Below are 20,432 nucleotides of genomic sequence, written 5' to 3' on the forward strand. Positions count from 1 at the left end.
AGGTAAGTTTATCCCTAGGCTAAGTTTCTGAGTGACTACATTTTGATTTCCAGTGTTTTAAATGTTTCATAATCTGAACTGTAAAATTTGTTTTTTAGTAAGTTTATTTTCATTATTATTTATGGTCCCATTCAATAAGCTTATTCAATGAAATGATACATTAAGTAAATAATAAGAGAAAAAGGACAAGTCTTAGCAAGTGCCATTAAAAAATACCTCATAAGTTGTTGTTTTACAACTAAAGTACAGATTTGGAACTTGAAAAAAATCTTTGACCCGGAAAAACACCTAATTATGGAAAGGAACCAGAGGTCATTGTTCTTGACTGTGGACTAAGAACTGAAGAAGTAAAACATATGATATATAATAATACACTACAGTGACTTTTACAGTTTGTATTGAAAATACTCCATTTTAAGCATGACTTTAAAAGGTTTTTAAAGCTAGTATCTATCATGAAATTATTTGCCACACACTGGTAAGTGCTTTGAAACCTGACTTTAGGTTAGATGAAGTTAAGGTAATGATCAGAAAGGTTAAGGCCATATAACCAAGCACATTTCAACTTGTGTGTAATCTCCATGGCAACTGTTTCTCAGGCCCATGTTCCTCTTAAGGGAGCAAGGGGTGAGGTAGTAGCAACAATGTGTGTTACATTCAACCTTTTTAGAGCACATATTTGTGTGCATGTACATGTGCTAGTCCTGGGGCTAGAACTCAGGGTCTGAACTTTTGGTGGTTAATTGGAGATGAGTCTCACTGACTTTCCTGCCCTGGCTAGTTTCAAACTGCTATCCTCAGATCTCAACTTCCTGAGTTGCTGGGATTACAGGTATAAGCCCACTAGTGTCTGGCTTCAGATTATACATACATATGCACACTTCTAATACTTTTTTTTTTAAGCCACAAAAGGGTCATATCTAGTATATTTGTTCTCTTCCCTGACTTGATTCAGTTTTCCATGTCTTACAGCTATTGTGAAAAGATACTATCATTACAGCACGGTATCAGGATATAACTTATTTGGGGATGGTTTTGGTTGTAGTCCAAATGCCATAAACTTCTAAAGTGATCTGTTTGACGTGGGCCGTGGTCCTTCTAGAGCACTCTACACGTAAGTAAGGCTAACGTGACAGTACAGTAGACACTCACTGGTCTTTAGAGTGGAAAACATATTTATTAACATCCAGCTCCCCTCACTCAAGGCCATATAAAAATCCTTAGCATTTTGATTATACATAAGTATTTTTTTACATAGTTACACTAATGTATGATTTAGCTTTTTCATAATACATTGTTTCAGTACATTAGTTGTTAAACATAAGCAGCACTTACTTCCAAATCCAATACTTGGGTAATTTCCTCCATACGTAGTTTATTAGCAGGGCTAGTTAGCACGAGGTGCTCTTTATCAAGAGGTATATGACCAAGTGTTATCAGCTGCTGAAGTGTGGTGTTCACATGCAGTGTCTTGACCTTGCTCTGGCCACAGCAGACAACCCTTGAGGACACTGGTAGCTGTGCCTAATGGCCAGACAGTGCTTTGAACAGCGGAGTCAAATTCACACACAACACTGCAGTACTAAAAACCAAAAGAAAAAAAGGTAACTTTGAAATCTACACTAACTGCAGGTCTTTTCTATGTGGATAAGACAACTTGAGAACAGGAAGGAAAGACAGCTTTGTGTTCTCTGTGGGGCTGAGAGGAGGAGAAGCGCACAGTTACCTTGCTGCCTCTTAGTAATGATGGCAGTCTGGGCAAATGGCAGAGCAAGCGTCCAGCTCCGCAAGCCGGGTGACTTTATGGAGGTGCGCCGGCCCAGGTCACGCCACATGGCCACGGCACTGACTTCCTGTGTAACACACACTGCATACTGCAGTCATCTGGGCCTTCATCACAAGCTGTACTCAGGATTTAACAAAATGGTCTGGCTGTATCTGACCCCCCAAAGCATTAATTTGATGCCTGAGTTACAGTACTAGTCTGTCACTTGTTAGTAAAATGAAGTATGGGGTCAAAGCCTGTGTCAATCATCTGATGAAGCTAGAATAGCAAATAAGTTATTTCTACAGAAATCTAAAGGGGGCAGAAAACCAAGTTATATACCTAAATGAACATTCTGAAGACAGTAAACCAACCACCACCTCAGTCACACGGTGTTTGCTATGGTGTAATCATGTTCACCAGGCTGCAGCTGGACCACAACACTGTGGTCGCTACCTTCGTTCTCGGCGTCACTGCTGTCCGTGTCCTCGTAGTCCGAGGACTCGGTCACGTTCTGCTGGGAGTGTGCTTCCGACAGTGCTCCGAAGGACGGGGTGCTGGCGGAGGCGAATGGCCTGAGCAGAGGGGTGTGCTCCGACACTTCGTTCTCTTCTCGGCTGCTGTCGGTGTCAGAGTCTGAATCGCCTTGAGAAGGAACAACTTTCTGCTTGCAAACAGGACATGTTTTTTTGGTTTTTGTTAACCAAGGGTCTACACACTTGCAGTGGTAAGCTGTTAAAGCAAGAGAGACAACTTGAGTTAGGGCTCTATGGCTGAGAACATTGTATTTCATCTGTGTTTTACTTCACATTGTGAGGTACAGACATGAATGTGCACACCACCATTCTTCCTAGTAGAGAACCTGGCCTGTGATGTTAGTCCATCTTTCCTGGATGCACCAAACCAAATGCAATTATTCCACATGCAAATTCAAGGCACCACGTGACCTCTCCTACCATGGGAACAGGGGAGGATCCTGAGCTTGTCTCCATCTTCATACTCATCCAGACAAATGGCACAGACATCATACTCATCTCCTGAAATGGAAAACCATGAGCAAAAATTAAAATACATACAGCTTTTTTTGGTACTGGAGTCTGAGCTCAGGCCTTGTACTAGTGAGGCTCTTTACAACTTGAGCCACCCCTCCAGGCCTTACTGCTTTCGTTCTTTCTGGATAAGGGCATACGTTTTTACCCAGGATTAGCTTCATACCTATTTGCTTTCTGTGTAGCTGGGATTGCAGGCATTAGCCACTGCACCCAACCAATAGAAAAGCTTTTTAGCTTTTCATAATTTGCAACCTTATTTTCCTTAGTTGGTTATTTTGAATTTTTTAAATTAATTTTAATTTTTTTAATCTGATCTTTAATGATGCCTTTGTTGGTTTCTGTCAGACGCAAAAGATCTGACATTTTAAGTGATTGGCCTTTTAGCTAAATTAAAAATGGATATTAAGTTTGTTCATCCTATCAATGGTTTTGATAAGATTCATATTAGAGTTTTACATAATTATTTAAGTGCTACTTTTGAAATATTTTATGCAAAGAACAAATTTCTTTTTCTAAGACATTGATTAGTTTTTCCATGCTGAGGACAGGTCCCAGGCATTCTAAGCAAGCATTCAGACCAACCAAATATTTTTAATATATCAATGAATAAATACAGATTTGAAACCACTTCTGCAATTTCTGTGGTGTTTTGTCAAATGTGTAATCTGACATCCATTTTCATTTATACAAGTGTTTTCCCAGCTTTGGGTGGTGAGGAAAATGAGATAAGCAAATGGCTAGCCACACAGAGCCAGTCTTGGTATTTATTCCTAACATCACTGCCATTTAAATTATCTTACTTCTGACTGTACCACCTTTATCATCACAAAGGTGTTAATTCATAGCTTCTTGAAACTCAAATTGTCCATTTTTAAAGGAAGCAGCAGTCTGGAAGTCTTTCTTAAACACAGCTGCTTTTCCAAAAAATTGACTAATTACCTAAGTTGCCTTTGTGACTGCTTTCACTTCAGAGTCTTCCACTGGACAAACATGTGAGGGACCAAAGGCAGTTAAGTAAGCTCTGTCAACACTGGCTCTATAGCACTGGTTAAAGGTCTGTGCCTCTCTGACCTTTTATTTCCTCATCTCTAACTGAAGGAGACAGGGTAAGAGGGATAATAACAGCACCCACTTCACAGAACTCTGAGAATTAATGTAAGAGGTAAGAATTCAACAGCTGCTGTGTTTAGCTTAGCACCACGCTACACAGGCTTGATGGGGCAGGAGAACAAGAGGGAGTCTAGAAGTAGGCCTGACCCAAAGAAGTATTTTATTTAAGACATTGTTCAGAACCGCTACACATGGTGATAATAAAAGGCATTTCAGTCATTCATTGTTTTCTTAAATTTCTGCCCGCTAGGCACCAAGTGGTGTATGCCTGTAATTTTAGCTATTTAGGAGGCTGAGATCTGAGGATGGTGGTTCAAAGCCAGCCCGGTGAAGAAATCAGACATCTCCAATGAACTAGTTTCAAAAAGCTGGAAGTATCACTGTGACACAAGTGTTAGAACACTAGCCTTGAAACAAAGAAGCTCAGGAACAAGGACAGCACTCAGGTTATTCAAGCCCCAGGACTAGCAAAAAAATTTTAAAATGTATGTACATACACACATACACTCTGCCAGAGCAAAAGAGCACCCTCCATAAACACTGTGTGGTGTTAGTCAGTACACAGCAGTGTACCAGTCATCACGCACACGCAACGGAACTAAACCTAGTCACCCACCTTTCTTGAATTTATGTACAGGGAGTTTCTTGAGTTGGTCTTTACGAAGCCTGTTTCTTCTAGCTCTATGTCTGTCCTGGACAAATTTTGTGATCTAAAAATAAAAAGGAAGAAAAAAAGTCAGATATTAAACATGCAAAAAGAAAATGGCCATTAAAATAGCAAATCTTTTAAGTGTCTAGATTAAAATTAAAAGATACTTATCAATCATACACTGATTAGTTATTATACTTTAATTCTAGCAGCATAACTGGACAGAGATAATATAGAATACCCAACTTTCAAAATTACCAAGTAAAATAAACAAAGCACTTTACATTGTAATTTCCTAGGTTTCCAAGAAGGAAAAGGAAGTCCACAGAACCAGAACCAAGAATCCAAAACACCACCCAAACTGGGCTCTGTAGCTCACACCTGTAATCCTAGACACTCAAAAGACTGAGATCTCAGGATCATAGCTTGACAGGAAAGTTCATGAAACACTTACCTCCAATTAACCAGCAAAGAGCCACAAGTGGAGGTAAGAGAGAGCGCACCCGTTCTGAGTGAAAAGGCTAAGTGAGGGCACCAAGTCCTGAGTGTAAGCCCCAGTACTGGCACGAAAGCAAAAACCGCTCGCCATCTGTCGATGTGCATTTATCATGTCCACTTACCATTTTATCCCAACAAAAAACAAAAGTATATGTCCACACACCATACATAACCAATCCTGCTTTATTTACTAATGCTAAAAAACTAAAAACAACCTAATGTGCATCAATAGGCCAATGTACAAACTGGTATACAATCAAATACAATTCAGCAGTGAAAGGAATAATGTACTCAGTGACAGGTGAATTCATGCCATGTTTAGAACACAGTCTCGTTAAGAGTGCACAGTTCCACTTACATAAAGGAAAAAAGGAAAAGTTAACCAATCTAAATTTATAGCGATAAAACAATCAGATGCAAACGTTAAAATACAGAGGCACACAATAAATGTGGATTGACTTCACCAGATTTTTTAAAAAATAATTGTATCACAGTGTATAATGAAAAAAATTCTAACTGTATGCTATTTAGAGACAAGACAAAAGTGAATGCCACAGTTAGAAAACAGTAGTGCAGCCCTGTAAGCCCAGCACTTGGGAGATAGAGAAGGCACTTGCAAGTTCAAGGTCAGCGTGGCTAAGCTGTCAATGGCTAAGTTGTCAAAACATGTCTGGAAGCCGGGTGCTGTGGCTCACACCTGTAATCCTAGTTACTCAAGTGGCTGAGATCTGAGGATCGCAGTTCAAAGCCAGCCCGGGCAGGAAAGTCTGTGAGACTCTTATCTCCAATAATCCACTAGAAAACTGGAAGTGGTGCTGCAGCTCAAGGGGTGGAGCACTCGCCTGGAGCTGAAGAGGGCAGGGACAGCGCCCAAGACCAGAGTTCAAGCCCCACGACCCGCAAAAAAATAAAAAATAAAGTCTGGGGAAAAAATGCCTGAATGACACATGAAGGCAAAAGAAGCAAGAAAAAGTAAAAGGACAAAGACACACCAAGAATACAGTAAGTAAAAGAAGCTGGCATGTCAGATAAAATAGAATTTAAGGCAAAGGTCACCAGGAGACAGTCATGGCAAAGACAAAAATGACACTTTACCTAGAAAATAGCAAAACAGAGGAATGAAAATTCATAGACTGAGCAATGTATATCTGAAAGAGGCAAAAAAAAAAAAAAAATCCACCAGATGAGACCTGCCTGGATTGGAGCTACCAGGGACATGTGACTAACACCTGAAACCTGGCTAGTCCAAACAGATGTGCATGTATATACAATGCAAACAGGATGGCAAGACCTTCATACAACTAGCATATAAAAACATACTAGTTTTAAATGCTGAGATACATTTTACACATATTAGGTTAAATAATAACAGTATTAAAATTAATCTTCTTTTGTGCTAGTACCAGGGCTTGAACTCAGAGCCTCATTCTCAAACTTTTTGGCTCAAGGCTAGTACTCTACCACTTTCATTTCCAGTTTTTTTTGCTGGTTAACTGTAAGTAAGAGTTTCATGGGCTTTTCTGCCTGGACTGGCTTCGAACCTTGATCCTCAGTAGCTAGGATTACAGATGTGAGCCACCAGCACCCACCTCACCTATTTCCTTACTTTTTTAAATTTGCTACACGACAATGTAATAATAAAATGTGGCTCACAATATTGTTCTATTGCTTTACAGAATGAGAATCTCATTTAGAAAATGAGAATACATACTTGCCTAATAAGCATGAGGCTCTGAGCTCCAACAACAGTACTACCAAAAAGAAAATAAGAATATAAAAAAACTATATGGTGAAGACCATAGAATTCTGTGAGTATACTAAAAATTACTGAAGTATGTGCTTAAATGGGTCAACTTTATACTATCTGAACTATATCTTAATAAAATGTTAAAATACTAAAAAAAAGATTAGACCAAAACAAATGGACAGTGAACTGCATTCTATAAATCTTTTCATGTATGTGGGTAATATTTACAAAATGTGATACAAAATGATGGTTCAAAGGTGTTTGAAAGTAACCAAAGAGTCTATATATAGCAAAAGTGGCATCTTCTGATCACAATGCAACTGAATCAGAAATCAGTAGAAAAAAAAGGATACTGAAGACCAAGTATTTTGTCAATTTCCAACCTTCCTAAAATATTTCCTAAGTCTTGGGCCTGGACTAATCATGGTGGGTGTGAGTGAAGAGGCTAGGCCCTCAGCCTGCCTTTCACCACTACGATTCTGAACATGAAAAACAAGCCAAAGAACTAAGGAGGCCTTCCCTGTGTTCTGTTCCACAGCTGGGAACAACTGAGCATCAGGACAACAGAAAGGTGTGGAAACAGATAACCTCAGTGTATTGTTTAAAATCTTAGAACACATACAATAGACAAGAACTTCTGATTTCATAAGGCTAAGAACCATTTTACTAAACTTGTTACTGCAAACTATCCATTTCTGTATTTACTCAATACATCTTACATTTCTGCTCTTAATTTTTACATTTCATTTCAAAATAAGTAGTATGCATATGTATACTTTCCCCAACATATTACAGCATGTATATTATTACTTAAGCCATCTTACAGTTCTTTTGTTTTCTTTTTGAGGTATAATGTACATACAATGGAAAACACAAAGCCTAAGGACACAATTTGGTGGGTCCAGACAACCCAATTATATATGTTAGATGTATATACACTTACGCAACCCAAACCTCTTAATAGATACAGAATGAGAGCTGGGCACCAGTGGTTCATACCTGTAATCCCAGCTATTCAGGAGGCTGGGACCTGGAGGATCACAGTTGAAAGCTAGTCTGGACAGAAAAGTCTGAGACTATCTTCAATTAACCACCCACTGTAAGCATGGCCCAAGTGGCAAAGCACCAATCCTGAGTGAGCAAGCAAACTCAGAGTGGAAGGCCCTGATTTCAAGTGCCAATACTAGCACAGACACAAAAAAAGACACAGAACATGACTTTCATCCCAGAAATCCCCTCACATTCTTCTCATTCTGCCAGAAAATCACCTTACTGATCTTTTTCCCACTCATTCTTTCTTTTAACCTTTCATAACTTCATACAAATGGGCTCATATAATGTCTACTGTTCAGGCAGGGCTTCTCTCTTGACGGTGCTATATGCTGAGATCCATCTAAGCTGTTTTCAAAGTCACTGTACATTAATTTACCTACCATGAAAATGACTATCAAGATGAGACAGATGCCCACGATGATGAGGAAGGGGATCAGATAGTACTCCAAAGGAAGGCTAAATTCAGGAACTAAGATAATGTGGCCCCTAGAGGAAAACAAAAATTAGTAACTGAGGTCAGTAACAGTTATCAAACTATGATGTTAATGAAAACAAAGAGAACAATTTTTTTCTGAATAGCCTGAAATATAATTAAAAGTAGTTCTTGGATTAGGCAAAGAGAATAAACCAGAATGGGCATACAGCCATTACATTCAATGTACAGTGAAATGGAAACACATAATGTGAGGGTTTGGGAAAAATGGAGGCAAATTGGCAGAAGCAACCCTTCTCCACTCTCCACATTCTCCACTTCATGACTGAAAATAACCATGGGATCCTATGTGCTGTGGAGTTGTGCAGAACAGAATGCTGCTTAGGCCCTCACTAATCACATCAGTAGTTACTGGGACAACACTGTGACACAAGTTGACTGCAACTTCGAAACAGAAACTGTCATTAGAGTAAGCACACTGCTGGTGCTACATGAGCGAATATGACGTGGCCTCAGAACTTTCAGTAACCTTTATTTGTCTAGGAGGGGTCACATCACTCAACACCAACTGTGCTACTAAACTAGCATGTGCCAGCAATGAATGTGACCGTTTCCCATGCTGGATGCTTTTGATTTTAAAGGTAGTACAGCCAAGTACTTCACAAGACAGGGGGTTCAAGGTAAAATCGTAATTTGCAGTAAAAGGGAAATTCAAACAGGTTGATTCCTTTCCTCAAAAGAATGATGCTTAGAATCCACATACTTAAACAACATAAACGCAAGTTATTACGTCCAAAGAATTTGGCATAGCTTTACTAAATGCAAACAAGAAATGCTAGTGATTCCCTCCCAACTCTATTGGAATTCTGGATACAGGAGCTTGGCTTGCTTCAGTCACTTTCAGCAGAATGGAGGTAAAGGGTTTCACAAATGTGCACCAATACTAAAGTAATACATACACTAGCATAAAAAAATGAGGAAGCAACAGCAGGCCTGGGCTTAGCTCTTTGTGGATAATGTCCCTGGTTCATGGCACAACTGCTCTGAACCTCTGAACCAATGGTACCATTCGGGTCTAGGAGGCCTTTCTATGAGACAGTAATCATCTGTAGCCCCTGCTTCACTCTCTCCAACCTGCTATAAATGAACACTGCTGGGGCATAGAAGCCAGACTACTGCACAGCTGAATTCACCAAGTGTAGCTCTGTAATGTCTTAATAGTAGGAATGCTTATCCTCATGCATTTTCTCCTCTTTTTATGCAGATGTCTTCCTAAGACACAGTTGTCCTGTGTCCTATAAGGGAAGAAATAAGAGCTGCTAGGATAAGAATTGAGAAGTCCTAGCCAGGTGCTGGTGGCTCACGCCTGTCATCCTAGCTACTCAGGAGGCTGAGATCTGAGGATCACGGTTCAAAGCCAGCCTGGGCAGTTAAGTCCATGAGACTCTTATCTCCAATAAACCACCAGAAAACCGGAAGTGATGCTGCAGCTCAAAGTGGCAAAAAGAGCTCAAGGAACAGTACCCAGGCCCCTGAGTTCAAGCCCCACAACTGACCAAAAAAAAGACTCACTGGCTTGAATTTTAAATCTAATATTCTTGGGGCTGGGAAGGTGGCTCAGTGGTAGAGCACTTGCCTTGCATGCAAGAGGCCCTGAGTTCGATTCCTCAACACCACATAAGCAGGAAAAAAAAGCCGGAAGTGGTGCTATGGCTCAAGTGGTAGAGCGCTAGCCTTGAGCTGAAGAGCTGAGGGACAGCACCCAGGCCCAGAGTTCAGGCCCACGACTGGATCAAAAAAAAAAATCTAATATTCTTCATAACCAAATAATGTTGACCTGTGGTGTTTCAAAGCATTTCAGTTCATGGTCATGACATGCTGTGGGAACCTGGTATAGTGGTGCACTTCTATACTCCCAGCTACTCAGGAATAGCAGGTCCAGCAGCCAAAGCAAAAAGTGCAAGACCCAGGCATGTGGCTGGGTTCATTATGAGGGTGCTGAACCACATACAATTAATAAGAGGCTTTAAGCATCTTAAAGAGCTCAATGCCCAACTGACCCATCTTTTTCTTAGCCAAACTAATGGCAGAGGTGGTGAGGCAGCGAATGGGGGCAGTTACCAGTCCTTTGGCCTCACTTCCTGCCTGTCCTGGCCTCCTACGGCTAAGCCTGCAGATTCACCCTTGTCCTCATCTCAGGTTAATCTGGATTTGAAAAAAGAGGTATTTAAGCAGCTTCAGTAAGTATCTGCCACCCTACCTTCACGTCCACCTCTGCATACAGTGCACTCCACTCCCATCAGCTCTGCAACTAACATCTGACCACTCAAGCAGCATCCGAAGCAAACTGCAGAGTTTGCATGCATTCCCAAGCTAATTTTCAAAGTGAGTGTCAAGGTCTACGTTGCTTAACAATAACCTGTTTATTTCTCTCATTGATACAGAAAGAAGCCCTGATTTGTCTGTTTTTTTCCTGACAGCCAACACCTGCTAGCCAAATCTCTGAGCCTTCAGTGGACCTGCAGCCACACCCCAGACCAACTTGCCAGCAACACCTTGACAGTTCAACTACGGGATACCCCCACAACGCTAGCAGTACATGGCTGAACTTGTCCCTTTCGGACAAAGCTCCTGACAGTCTCCCAGGACATCGGGCAGGCCCAGCCCTCACACCCTCTTCCTGCCAGCACAGGGGGCTCCTTCTTGGTTAGGACTCCTGAAGCAGCACAGGATTAGCATTTACTGATTATCTGCTCAAGAGTCCTGTGCCCAGAGGTAGGGTTGGACTATGACAAAATAAGAGTCCCTTGCCATTTACCATGAGAGAGAAGCTAGGGAACCTCGAAGTTTCCCTATTCTAACTCCCCATTCTCAAAATGAAAATGAGTCCACAGAGACAACATGTCCCCCTGAAGGCCCTATTCCAGCATCTTTCCAACGTCTGAACAGCAGATAGGGCCAATCTACATGTCTAAGTACCTAACACTGTACGCACAATTAGGAAACTTAAAAAGCTTTATGACATATTTGCATGAATCCAACCTCTCAAGAGGAGGCATAAACTAACATGGGAAATCACAGTAGGTAAAAAGAAGATGGGGCTAGAGCTCAAAACAGCTCTGGAAGAGGGCAGTGCCAATACCTTCTTTTTCAATGCTTCACGTATTTTACCAGCACATATATTATCTTTTAATGTGTAAGATACAATTTCAAAGTTAAGATCAAAAAGATTCTAAATTATGTATTAAACTATGAAGGATTTTTCTAATGATGGAACAATATCAAGGTAAAAAGTATTCATTCTTCCTCAATTATACAAACCTAGCTGACAAACTACCATATCATATAACTGTTTTTTGATACATCAAAAATTAGATTCTCCTAAAATAAAGATACTTTGAGCATATATATGAACAGTACATTCGATTAGCAACACTGTGGGGGGAAATGACAAAAACAGTTGACAGGTAATACTCCCCCCCTCTTAATCCATGTTCAGCTCGGATCTTTATGGGTTCCCCACTCTCCACCTCATGCTTAGAACTGGATTTCAGAGCACTGGTTTCCCCTTGACAAGCCTTGCTGATACGTGAGGGTAACAGCAACCTGAGGCTGCTGTGAGAAACAGATGTGGATATAAACCTTGTGCTCGTGAATACCTGACACTTGCTAAATGCGCGATCAACCTTAGTTGTGCCTTCAGTTAATGTTTCTGGGATGGTCCCACTTGGGCTCTGGGGGTCTCACGGCACGGCCCGATAAACGGCTGCTCCTTAAGTGAACTGCAGGCTGTATACGACGGCTGTAAAGATGTATGCAGCAAGTTCTCCATCCAAACTTTTAGAACTTCAAAATACTAATTTCATCCATTTTACTAATTTCAGCTAATTTATTATGCAAATTTTACGAGAGTATAAAATGGACAGTTGTATCTTTTGAGCAACATTGGTTCCAACATAAGCCTGTGTAGCATTAAATCTTTGCTATATAGTCGTACACAAAAGAAACGGGATAGCTGAGAACCAGCGGATCATGCTGTAATCCTAGTTACTTGGGAGAAAGAAGATGGGAGGATGGGGGTTTGAGGCCAGCCTGGGCAGAAAAATTCACACGTGCCTTTCTTAACCCATACCAGCACACAGCACCAGGAGCCTGCCATACTGTGTTATGTGGAAGGCTCAGAGTCGGAGGATCACAGTTCCAAGCAGAAAAGTTTATGAGACTCCATCTCCCCAGAGGGAAGCCTGACACCATGGCTTAGATTTTCATAGCAGCATTAACAGGGCTGAAGCATAAAACAGGTGGGTCATGGACCAGGCAGAGAGGGAAACCTAGAGAGGGAAACAGGCGTGGAGGCCTGGCTCAGCAGTGGAGACTGCACAGCAAGCAAGAGAGCCAGAGTTCAAGGCCTAGTACCACCATCACCACCCAAAAAGAAGAAAAAAGTAACACTATATACTAAATAGAGTACCACATATCAAGTCTTAAATTCAGACTTAAAAAGTGGAAATTTAGCACAATAGAGTTCATCTAAAACATAATCTTGATTACAATTAACATTATCTAATTTTATCCTTGAAAAAATGGTAAGTTACATGATTATTTCTATTATTCATTACTTACCCTTTTTCATATGTGAACTCATCTTTCAGGGAATTTGCTGATGATTCACCAATAAAGACAGATGGAATGTCAATTTTCTTTAATATATCAACTGTAGGAAAGAGTAATGAAATTATTTGTAAAAGCCTGTTTTCTTAGTGTACAATCAACTCAACTTTCACAACAGCAAAAACAACTGGAACCAATTACAGTCAACATGTCTATCAGTTGATTTTTCCAGACTGCAGATTTATTCTCATCATTGAAGTAGTTTAGTTTAGAAACAAAATACCATTTACAATAACAGAGCTAGTATTTTACATAGATACATTACCTCACTAAATTCTCTCAACAGGCCTATAAGGTTGAGACAATGTTTGAGACAAACTTTTTACCTTTAATATTTTCACCTGATTTACAGAAGGAAAATGAGGAAGAAATCCTAGGTTTTCTTCCTACAGATAACTTAATTGCTAAATAACAAAGATAAAAAGCTTTGACAAACCCATTTCCCTAAGAGACAAACAAGCAGAGACTGGGAGCACCTTCCAACAGTTCACACAGAAGCACGGCCACCTCAGGCCCTCTGTGGAGGCAGAATGAGAGGAAATGCCATCAACTTCCACTACCAAGCCTCACATCATGACTGGTATCGAAAGAGATGTGAAACTTATACCCACAGTCACACCAAATGCCACCAAAAGAATTCTGTAAAATGACCCATCACTCAGGAATAGAAATAAAAACTATCATTTTTTAGTGTTACTACTAGAAAAAACAGCCTTATTATGTATAAGCTGTGAGTTAACAGACTTGGCCTTAGAGAAAGCCCTTTACTTTCTTTTCAGTTTTCAAAATAACTTCGTTTTATTGTATCTTATACATAATATACAACTTTGTTTTATAATGCATAGTCGGTATGCATTTTTTGCGGGAGAGCAACAAAAAACAAAGCACACCACACTCCTTCCCTTCCAAAGACACATTATATTGGAAGTTATCAAAACGTTCTTGTAAGCTTTGGCAAATGAGTACAATTATCTACCACCACGGAGACTCAGAGTATCCCACCAGCCTCCAAAATTCCCTCACTGTCTTTTAAATTAAATCCTGTCCTGACTATAGCAACCACTAAGCTGGTTTTCTTTTTGATCCTTATGAGACTGGTAACCTTGGCAGATGAAGGATTTTGCATACACAATACTGTTTTATGTTAATATAAGCACTCATTCCTATACACATCAGCCATTACCCCCCCTCCAGCCACACATAGCCCATGGAAATCCCAAGGAGGGAGGAAGCATCATCACTATTTCTTTTTTCTCCCTTACCCTAGAGAAAGCTAAACAAAGAACCAGGCAATGTTCTAGATGCCTCACAGTTCTCACCTACTCAACCCTCACAGGACCCTCTCACAGATGAGAAGACTGTCGTGTACCCAGCGCCAACCGGGTAGACAGCATCCAGAAAGCACTTCATTAGCTTAGTGACCAGTATGCAAGCAAGCATACTTTACCACTGCCTGGAGCAGTGCCAGGTGCACAAGAGTCGTGACTACAGGAAAAGGGGAGAAACAACTCAAAGGCACGTTCTAGTGTGAGGAATGGGCACCACCTGGATCCAGGTACAGTATCCGGCTCCCTTCCAGGCCCCTTCCACTCTGCCTGCCAAGGCATTTCCCACAGACCCTCCTGCAGGCAATCCTTCCAACCCAGACAAGTCAAATAAAACGTCAAATGATTCCCCCTTTTATAGGTAAAAATAACAGGTGTAGAAAAGGTTAGATGACTTTTCCAAGGGCACAGGCTAGTTTGTGTGTTAACTAGCCTGGGATAAATCCACACTTCTTGGCTCTTACCACTACACTGGCTTATTCTGGGGTCCCAGTATGTCACCACTTTCTGGCTGAAGTACAACCAGCACACTTAGTACCTGAAGTGTTGGCAGCAAGATACTCTGAGAATCTCCTTCTAGACATGACACTCTCTACTCATGGACGCACCAATGCTGCTTATTGCTAGGGACTGTCTTGAGAAGAGGAACAGACACAGGCCTCCTCTGATATATTCTCTAGTATATTCCTTTGCTCTTCAATGATGGCAATGGGATTGTGATTTCCACAGCATTTGTGCTAGAACAAATGAAATGCTTAAACACACACATATGCACAAGTATGGGGTAAAATATCTCAGAAGATGATCCAGGCAATAAAGTCCAGATTAAAAACTGAATGATGTTTGAAATGTAACAGTTGAAGCATTTCCATGGCAACAACAAAATTATAGCATTATATGCTTTTAATATTTAGCACATTCTCCTTAGGAACTGACAACTATGACAAGAAAGTTTTATGGTATTACAATGACAAACATGTGGTAAGGTACGGACATTCCTAGCTTGTATTGTTTTGGGGGAGGGGGCATTACTGCAGTTTGACTTCAGCTGCACACTTTCAAGGCAAACACTGCTGAGCCTTATCTTTAGCCTTTTTTGCTCTGATTATTTCTCCTGTCCTCCCAGGCACACACCTGAACCACGACCTGCTCATCTGAGGCTTCCTGTCATAGCTGAGATGATAGTAGATGATAGATGTACTCTGCTACTAGTTGAGAAGGGGTCTCAAAAACTTCTCAGCACAGGCTGTGCTCAAGCTGTGATTCTCCCAAGCTCAGCTTTGTAAGTAGTTAGGAATACAAGAGTGAGCTCCTGGTGCCTGGCCCCTACAAAACTCTTATCAAAAAACATGCTGAAACCAGGCCACCAGTGGCTCACACCTGTCATCCTAGCTACTCAGGAGGCTGAGATCTGAGGATCGCGGTTCAAAGCCAGCCCAGGTGGGAAAGTCCGTAAGACTCTTATCTCCAATAAACCACCAGAATACTGGAAGTGGTGCTGTGGCTCAAGCAGTAGAGTGCTAGCCTTGAGCTGAAGAGTTGAGGGACAGCACCCAGGCCCAGAGTTCAAGCCCCATGACCAACCAAAAACAAAACAAAAGCAAAAGCAAAAAAAAAAAAAAATGCTGAAAGAGTAACCAGTTTATAAATAGTTAACTAGTGGGGCTGGGAAGATGGCTCAGTGGTAGAGCGCTTGCCTTGCATGCATGAGGCCCTGGGTTCAATTCCTCAGCACCACATAAGCAGGGGGGAAAAAAAAAAGATCAGCCTATAAATAGTAACTAGTTGTTCAATTAAAAACATATTTATCCCTAGCTGGGTGCCAGTGGCTCACACCTATAATCCTAGCTACTCAGGAGGCTGAGATCTGAGGATTGTGGTTCAAAGCCAGCCCAGGCAGGAAAGTTCGTAAGACTTTTATCTCCAATAAACCACTAGAAAAATGGAAGAGGCGCTGCAGCTCAAGCAGTAGAGCGCTAGCCTTGAGCTGAAGAGCGCAGGGACAGTGCCCAAGCCCAGAGTTCAAGCCCCACGACCAACAAAAAACAAAAACAAAAAACAAAAAAAAAGAAAACCATACTTATCCCAAAATGACTGATACCTGGGAACCACTAATAGAGAACATACTGAGCTGAATTTAAGGGAAATGGAAGAAGGAAAGCCCAGTTACATCTTAGTTTCTGTCAAACAGGAGAGAAGAAAAGTGATACCTGTACTTACTGTCGTTGGATCCCATGCTAATGAGGTCCTCAGACTCAACATTGTGAACTATGGCTGCTTTGTAGCCTGCTCTCTGTGCATTTAAAACCTGCAAGTCAGAAATCATGTAACATTAAAATAACATATTTACAGATAGTCTTGAATGTTAACTATTTTAAGAAAATTGAAGTATACCATTTTATAATCATTACCTACTGGTACATTCCTCAAAGTGTTTCTTTAATAATTAAGCTTTTAAGAATACAGAAGGTGGCTCAGTGGTAGAGCGCTTGCCTTGCATGTATGAGGCCTTGGGTTCGATTCCTCAGCACCACATAAGCAGGAAAAAAAAAAGAGCTGAAAGTGGCGCTGTGGCTCAAGTGGTAGAGAGCTAGCCTTGAGCTGAAGAGCTGCGGGACAGTGCCCAGGCCCAGTGTTCAGGCCTCATGACTTACAAAAAAAAAAGATAAAATAACTCCCTAAAATAATTTCCAAGTCTAGTCTAGTTCTGTTTTAGTTATCAGCATTACAGACATTCAAAACTCTGCTGTAATTCACTAATCAATTTAGAAAAACTCAGGGAAAGCCCCCAGAACTAAATTACTGATAGCCAAAAAGATATCTAAATGTCTGTCCAAAGAGACTAGATCTGACAGCTAGGTAAAAGAAATGAGGCCCATGTATTCAACCTGTCAGGCAAGTTGGCTTAGCAAAGAGAAGCTCTTCAGTATTACCCTCGACTTCTCTAAAATCACCCGAAACAAAGACTAAATTTCTGAAAGGGACAACAGTGCAGGTTAATCAGAATAATTTTATCCTATTACTGAAAACACTGAAGAGGAAAAATGAGCCTAAGAAATGGATTCACTTATCCTGTTTGTTAGTCTCCACAGCACCAGCAGTAAGAACTCATCAAATGTCACATTAGAACATTGTAAGTACAAGTGATTAAACTGGAGAGTCAGGGATTTTTAAAGAATTAATTAAGGTAAGCAGTTCATCAGCACAGTTCCTACTACTCTAATGTAAGGAATAAAAGCAGAACAAGGAATGTTTTATATTAAGTGAATTTTATTACCCAACTAAAATGGAGAAAATTCCACTCACCACAGCCTCTTCCCCACAAATTACTACTTCCCAAAAAGAGGGAAAAGACTCTTAAAAAGAATATTGCAGTTTCTAACCATTATTACTTATTTAGCATATATGATAACTTATTATATTAAAACAGCAGTACAGTCTTCACTTAAATTTTATTTAAAACATACTTTCAGGATTACTGTTGCTTTTTCTGATGCTTTAATGACATTCTAACTGCTCTCCAAAAATTAACCAAAGTAACTGAGATATGTTTCTTACTACATCTAAAAAGCACCTTCTGCCAGGAGCTGGTGGCTCATGCCTGTAATCCTAGCTAATCAGGAGTCTGAGATCTGAGGATCACGGTTCAAAGCCAGCCTGGGAAGTAAAGTCCATGAGACTCTTATCTCCAATAAACCACCAGTAAATTGGAAGTAGCACTGTGGTTCAAGTAGCTTTGAGCTGAAGAGCTGAGGGACAGCGCCTAGGCCCAGAGCTAAAGCCCTACAATCAACCAAAAAAAAAAAAAAAAAAAAAACCACCTTTTGCTATAGACATAATTTTTAAATAAAATATTAGATCAGTATAAGAAGTTATTTACTAATATAACTTTCAAGTTTTAACTTCTTGAAATCTGACTAATAGACATAATTACTCAAATTGTACAATTTAACTTATTTTTTCTCCACAGAAGTTACAGATAGCAGAATAAAGATGTAACACATAAGGAAACATACAGATGTAAGCCCAGCCTGGGAGGCAAAGGTGGAAGGATCAAAGTTGGAGGCTGGCCATAGGCAAACGTCACGCTCCAGGCAAAAATGAGAGCTTCAAGCAACTGAGGAGAAATACTTCACTCATCCAAATGCAGTTGTTCTCAGAGATATAATGCAAAATTATACCACTATCAAAAACTGTCTCTGATAACAAAATAATAAAATTCCTAAGATAGAAAAATTCCTAAAATCGGAAGCCACTAAAATGGTAAGGAAATTGGTAAGCTTAAGTGTGAACTCTCAAAAATAGAAGCATGTTTAAAATTTTAACAAGTATGGATTTGTTGTTGTTTATATTGATTTTCAAGATAAAGAAATTAAATCAAGGAACACATTAACATATGGACTAAAAAGCTTATGAATACAAACAAGGAAAATATATTCCTGTTTAGGAACTATAAAACTCATATGTCAGTCAAATTAAATTACATTCCAACTAAGCAGCAGCTGGTATTTTTAAGAACACACGAGGCAGAAATAAAACCTAAATCATTTAGCAATCATGTGGAAGATTTCACATTCATAAAATGCAACCTCAAACACATGGTGTCAGCTGGAAGCAAAGGATTCAAGACTGAGGAATAAAAAGTGAGCACAGTGAACAAAAACCTAAATCCGAAACAGCCGTCAAAACTTAAAACTATATTTAAAAGCATTCTGAACTGTACTGCCCATCTACCTTGTTAAGGAGACTGATCAAAACTTTTAGGTCATTGTAGACCAAGTAATGCATTTTATATCTAATCAACACTTAACCAACAGTGCCAAAGAAGAGACTGTAAACTTGTTATTATAAACAGCCAGCACATCAGAAGACTCTAGACTGCTAACGGAAGAGCTGTCTGAAATAAGCCCAATTGTGAAAGAAAAGCTGGAAATGACATAGTAGTTCATCTTTTTTCCAGTCTAGACAAACTGATACTACTGACACTAAGAAATATACCTTATATGAAGAAAGAAGAACTCTTAGTTTCAGGACCATCATGAATAAAGACCATTTGAAGAACACACAGGTATAAGGAGTTGGAGGAATCATCAACACAATGCCTACCATATGGCTCTAAACAAAAGCTGTAAGAATGTCTATTTGTTAGATTTATATTTACTAGCTCCAATATCAACACAACCCTGCGGCATAGGTATTCCTTCACATATTTTAGAAATAAGGACACTACTTCTTCACCAGGTCAGGCAGAGAGGCACAGGCTATTATTTGCATCTGAATGTCCCCACAAAAGTCCCAAGCTAAGGTTTGGGTCTTAACCTGGTACTCTCAGAGAGTGGTAAATCTTTATGAGGAAAGGCTCAGTAGAGCTCTCGATGCACGGATCCCTTGAGGACTTGAGACACCCTGTCTTGTTGCTCCCTTAAGCTTCCTACCAGCAAAAGGCAAGCAGCTCCACTACATTTAACTTCCTTGCTGCTGGCTCACAGGGAAAAATAAGGCTTTTCTCTCTTGAACAAGCCAGTTCTCTCCAGTCTTGGTTATAATAGCAGAAAGCTGGCTAACGTAACTGGTTTCCCAATGGATCAGGATAAGGAACAGAATCACCAACCATAATTAATACTTTACAAATATCTTGAAAGAAAATTAAAGGAAGAAAGTTGAGACTTCTGTAATGTTAATCTCAAAGATTCTGAGGGAAAAACAAAATCTGTAAACAAAACAGCATATGACAAGAAGAAAAGTGTTAAAATAATGTGCTAAGTTTACAGAAACTTAGAAAAGAATAATGACAAGACAAATGTCATATTAAAAACAAAACAAAATGAGAGAAAACACAAAGAATGACCTGAGTGCTACTGAGGGGTAGAACAGCCAATTAATTATAATTATAGTCTTGAAAGTATGTAATCTGGAATTAAATCCTGCTTTTCTTGTATGTAAGTTATATAAATTTAAGCAAGTAACTATGATAATATACTCAACTTAAAAGGTTCAGGGCGGCTGGGAAGGTGGCTCAGTGGTAGAGCGTTTGCCTTGCATGCCTGAGGCCCTGGGTTTGATTCCTCAGCACCACATAAGCAAAAAGAAAAAAAGCTGGAAGTGGCGCTGTGGCTCAAGTGGTAGAGC

General features: G+C 40.1%; 1 protein-coding gene across 3 annotated transcripts in view; it reads right to left on the bottom strand.

The window, feature by feature from the left end:
- Positions 1 to 1,154: 1,154 nt before the first annotated feature.
- The window catches only part of Rnf13 (ring finger protein 13), a 32,649-nt gene continuing 13,371 nt past the window's right edge, over positions 1,155 to 20,432 (bottom strand). The window contains exons 3-9 of one of the 3 annotated variants that reach the window (XR_001175587.1): positions 16,524 to 16,611; positions 12,931 to 13,021; positions 8,255 to 8,360; positions 4,544 to 4,637; positions 2,722 to 2,802; positions 1,727 to 2,497; positions 1,155 to 1,582 (exon numbers count right to left, since the gene is read on the bottom strand). Coding sequence is in view for 2 of the 3 variants with exons in the window: in XM_013029928.1 (XP_012885382.1) it covers positions 2,151 to 2,497; positions 2,722 to 2,802; positions 4,544 to 4,637; positions 8,255 to 8,360; positions 12,931 to 13,021; positions 16,524 to 16,611 (807 nt within the window). In the remaining variant the exon portion in view is untranslated. Of the gene's footprint in view, positions 2,498 to 2,721; positions 2,803 to 4,543; positions 4,638 to 8,254; positions 8,361 to 12,930; positions 13,022 to 16,523; positions 16,612 to 20,432 lie in introns of all 3 variants that reach the window. The other 2 variants (XM_013029928.1, XM_013029926.1) reach the window with 2 other exon arrangements.

Source organism: Dipodomys ordii, unplaced genomic scaffold (genome assembly GCF_000151885.1).
Source record: "Dipodomys ordii isolate 6190 unplaced genomic scaffold, Dord_2.0 Scaffold124, whole genome shotgun sequence".
NCBI lineage: Eukaryota > Metazoa > Chordata > Mammalia > Rodentia > Heteromyidae > Dipodomys > Dipodomys ordii.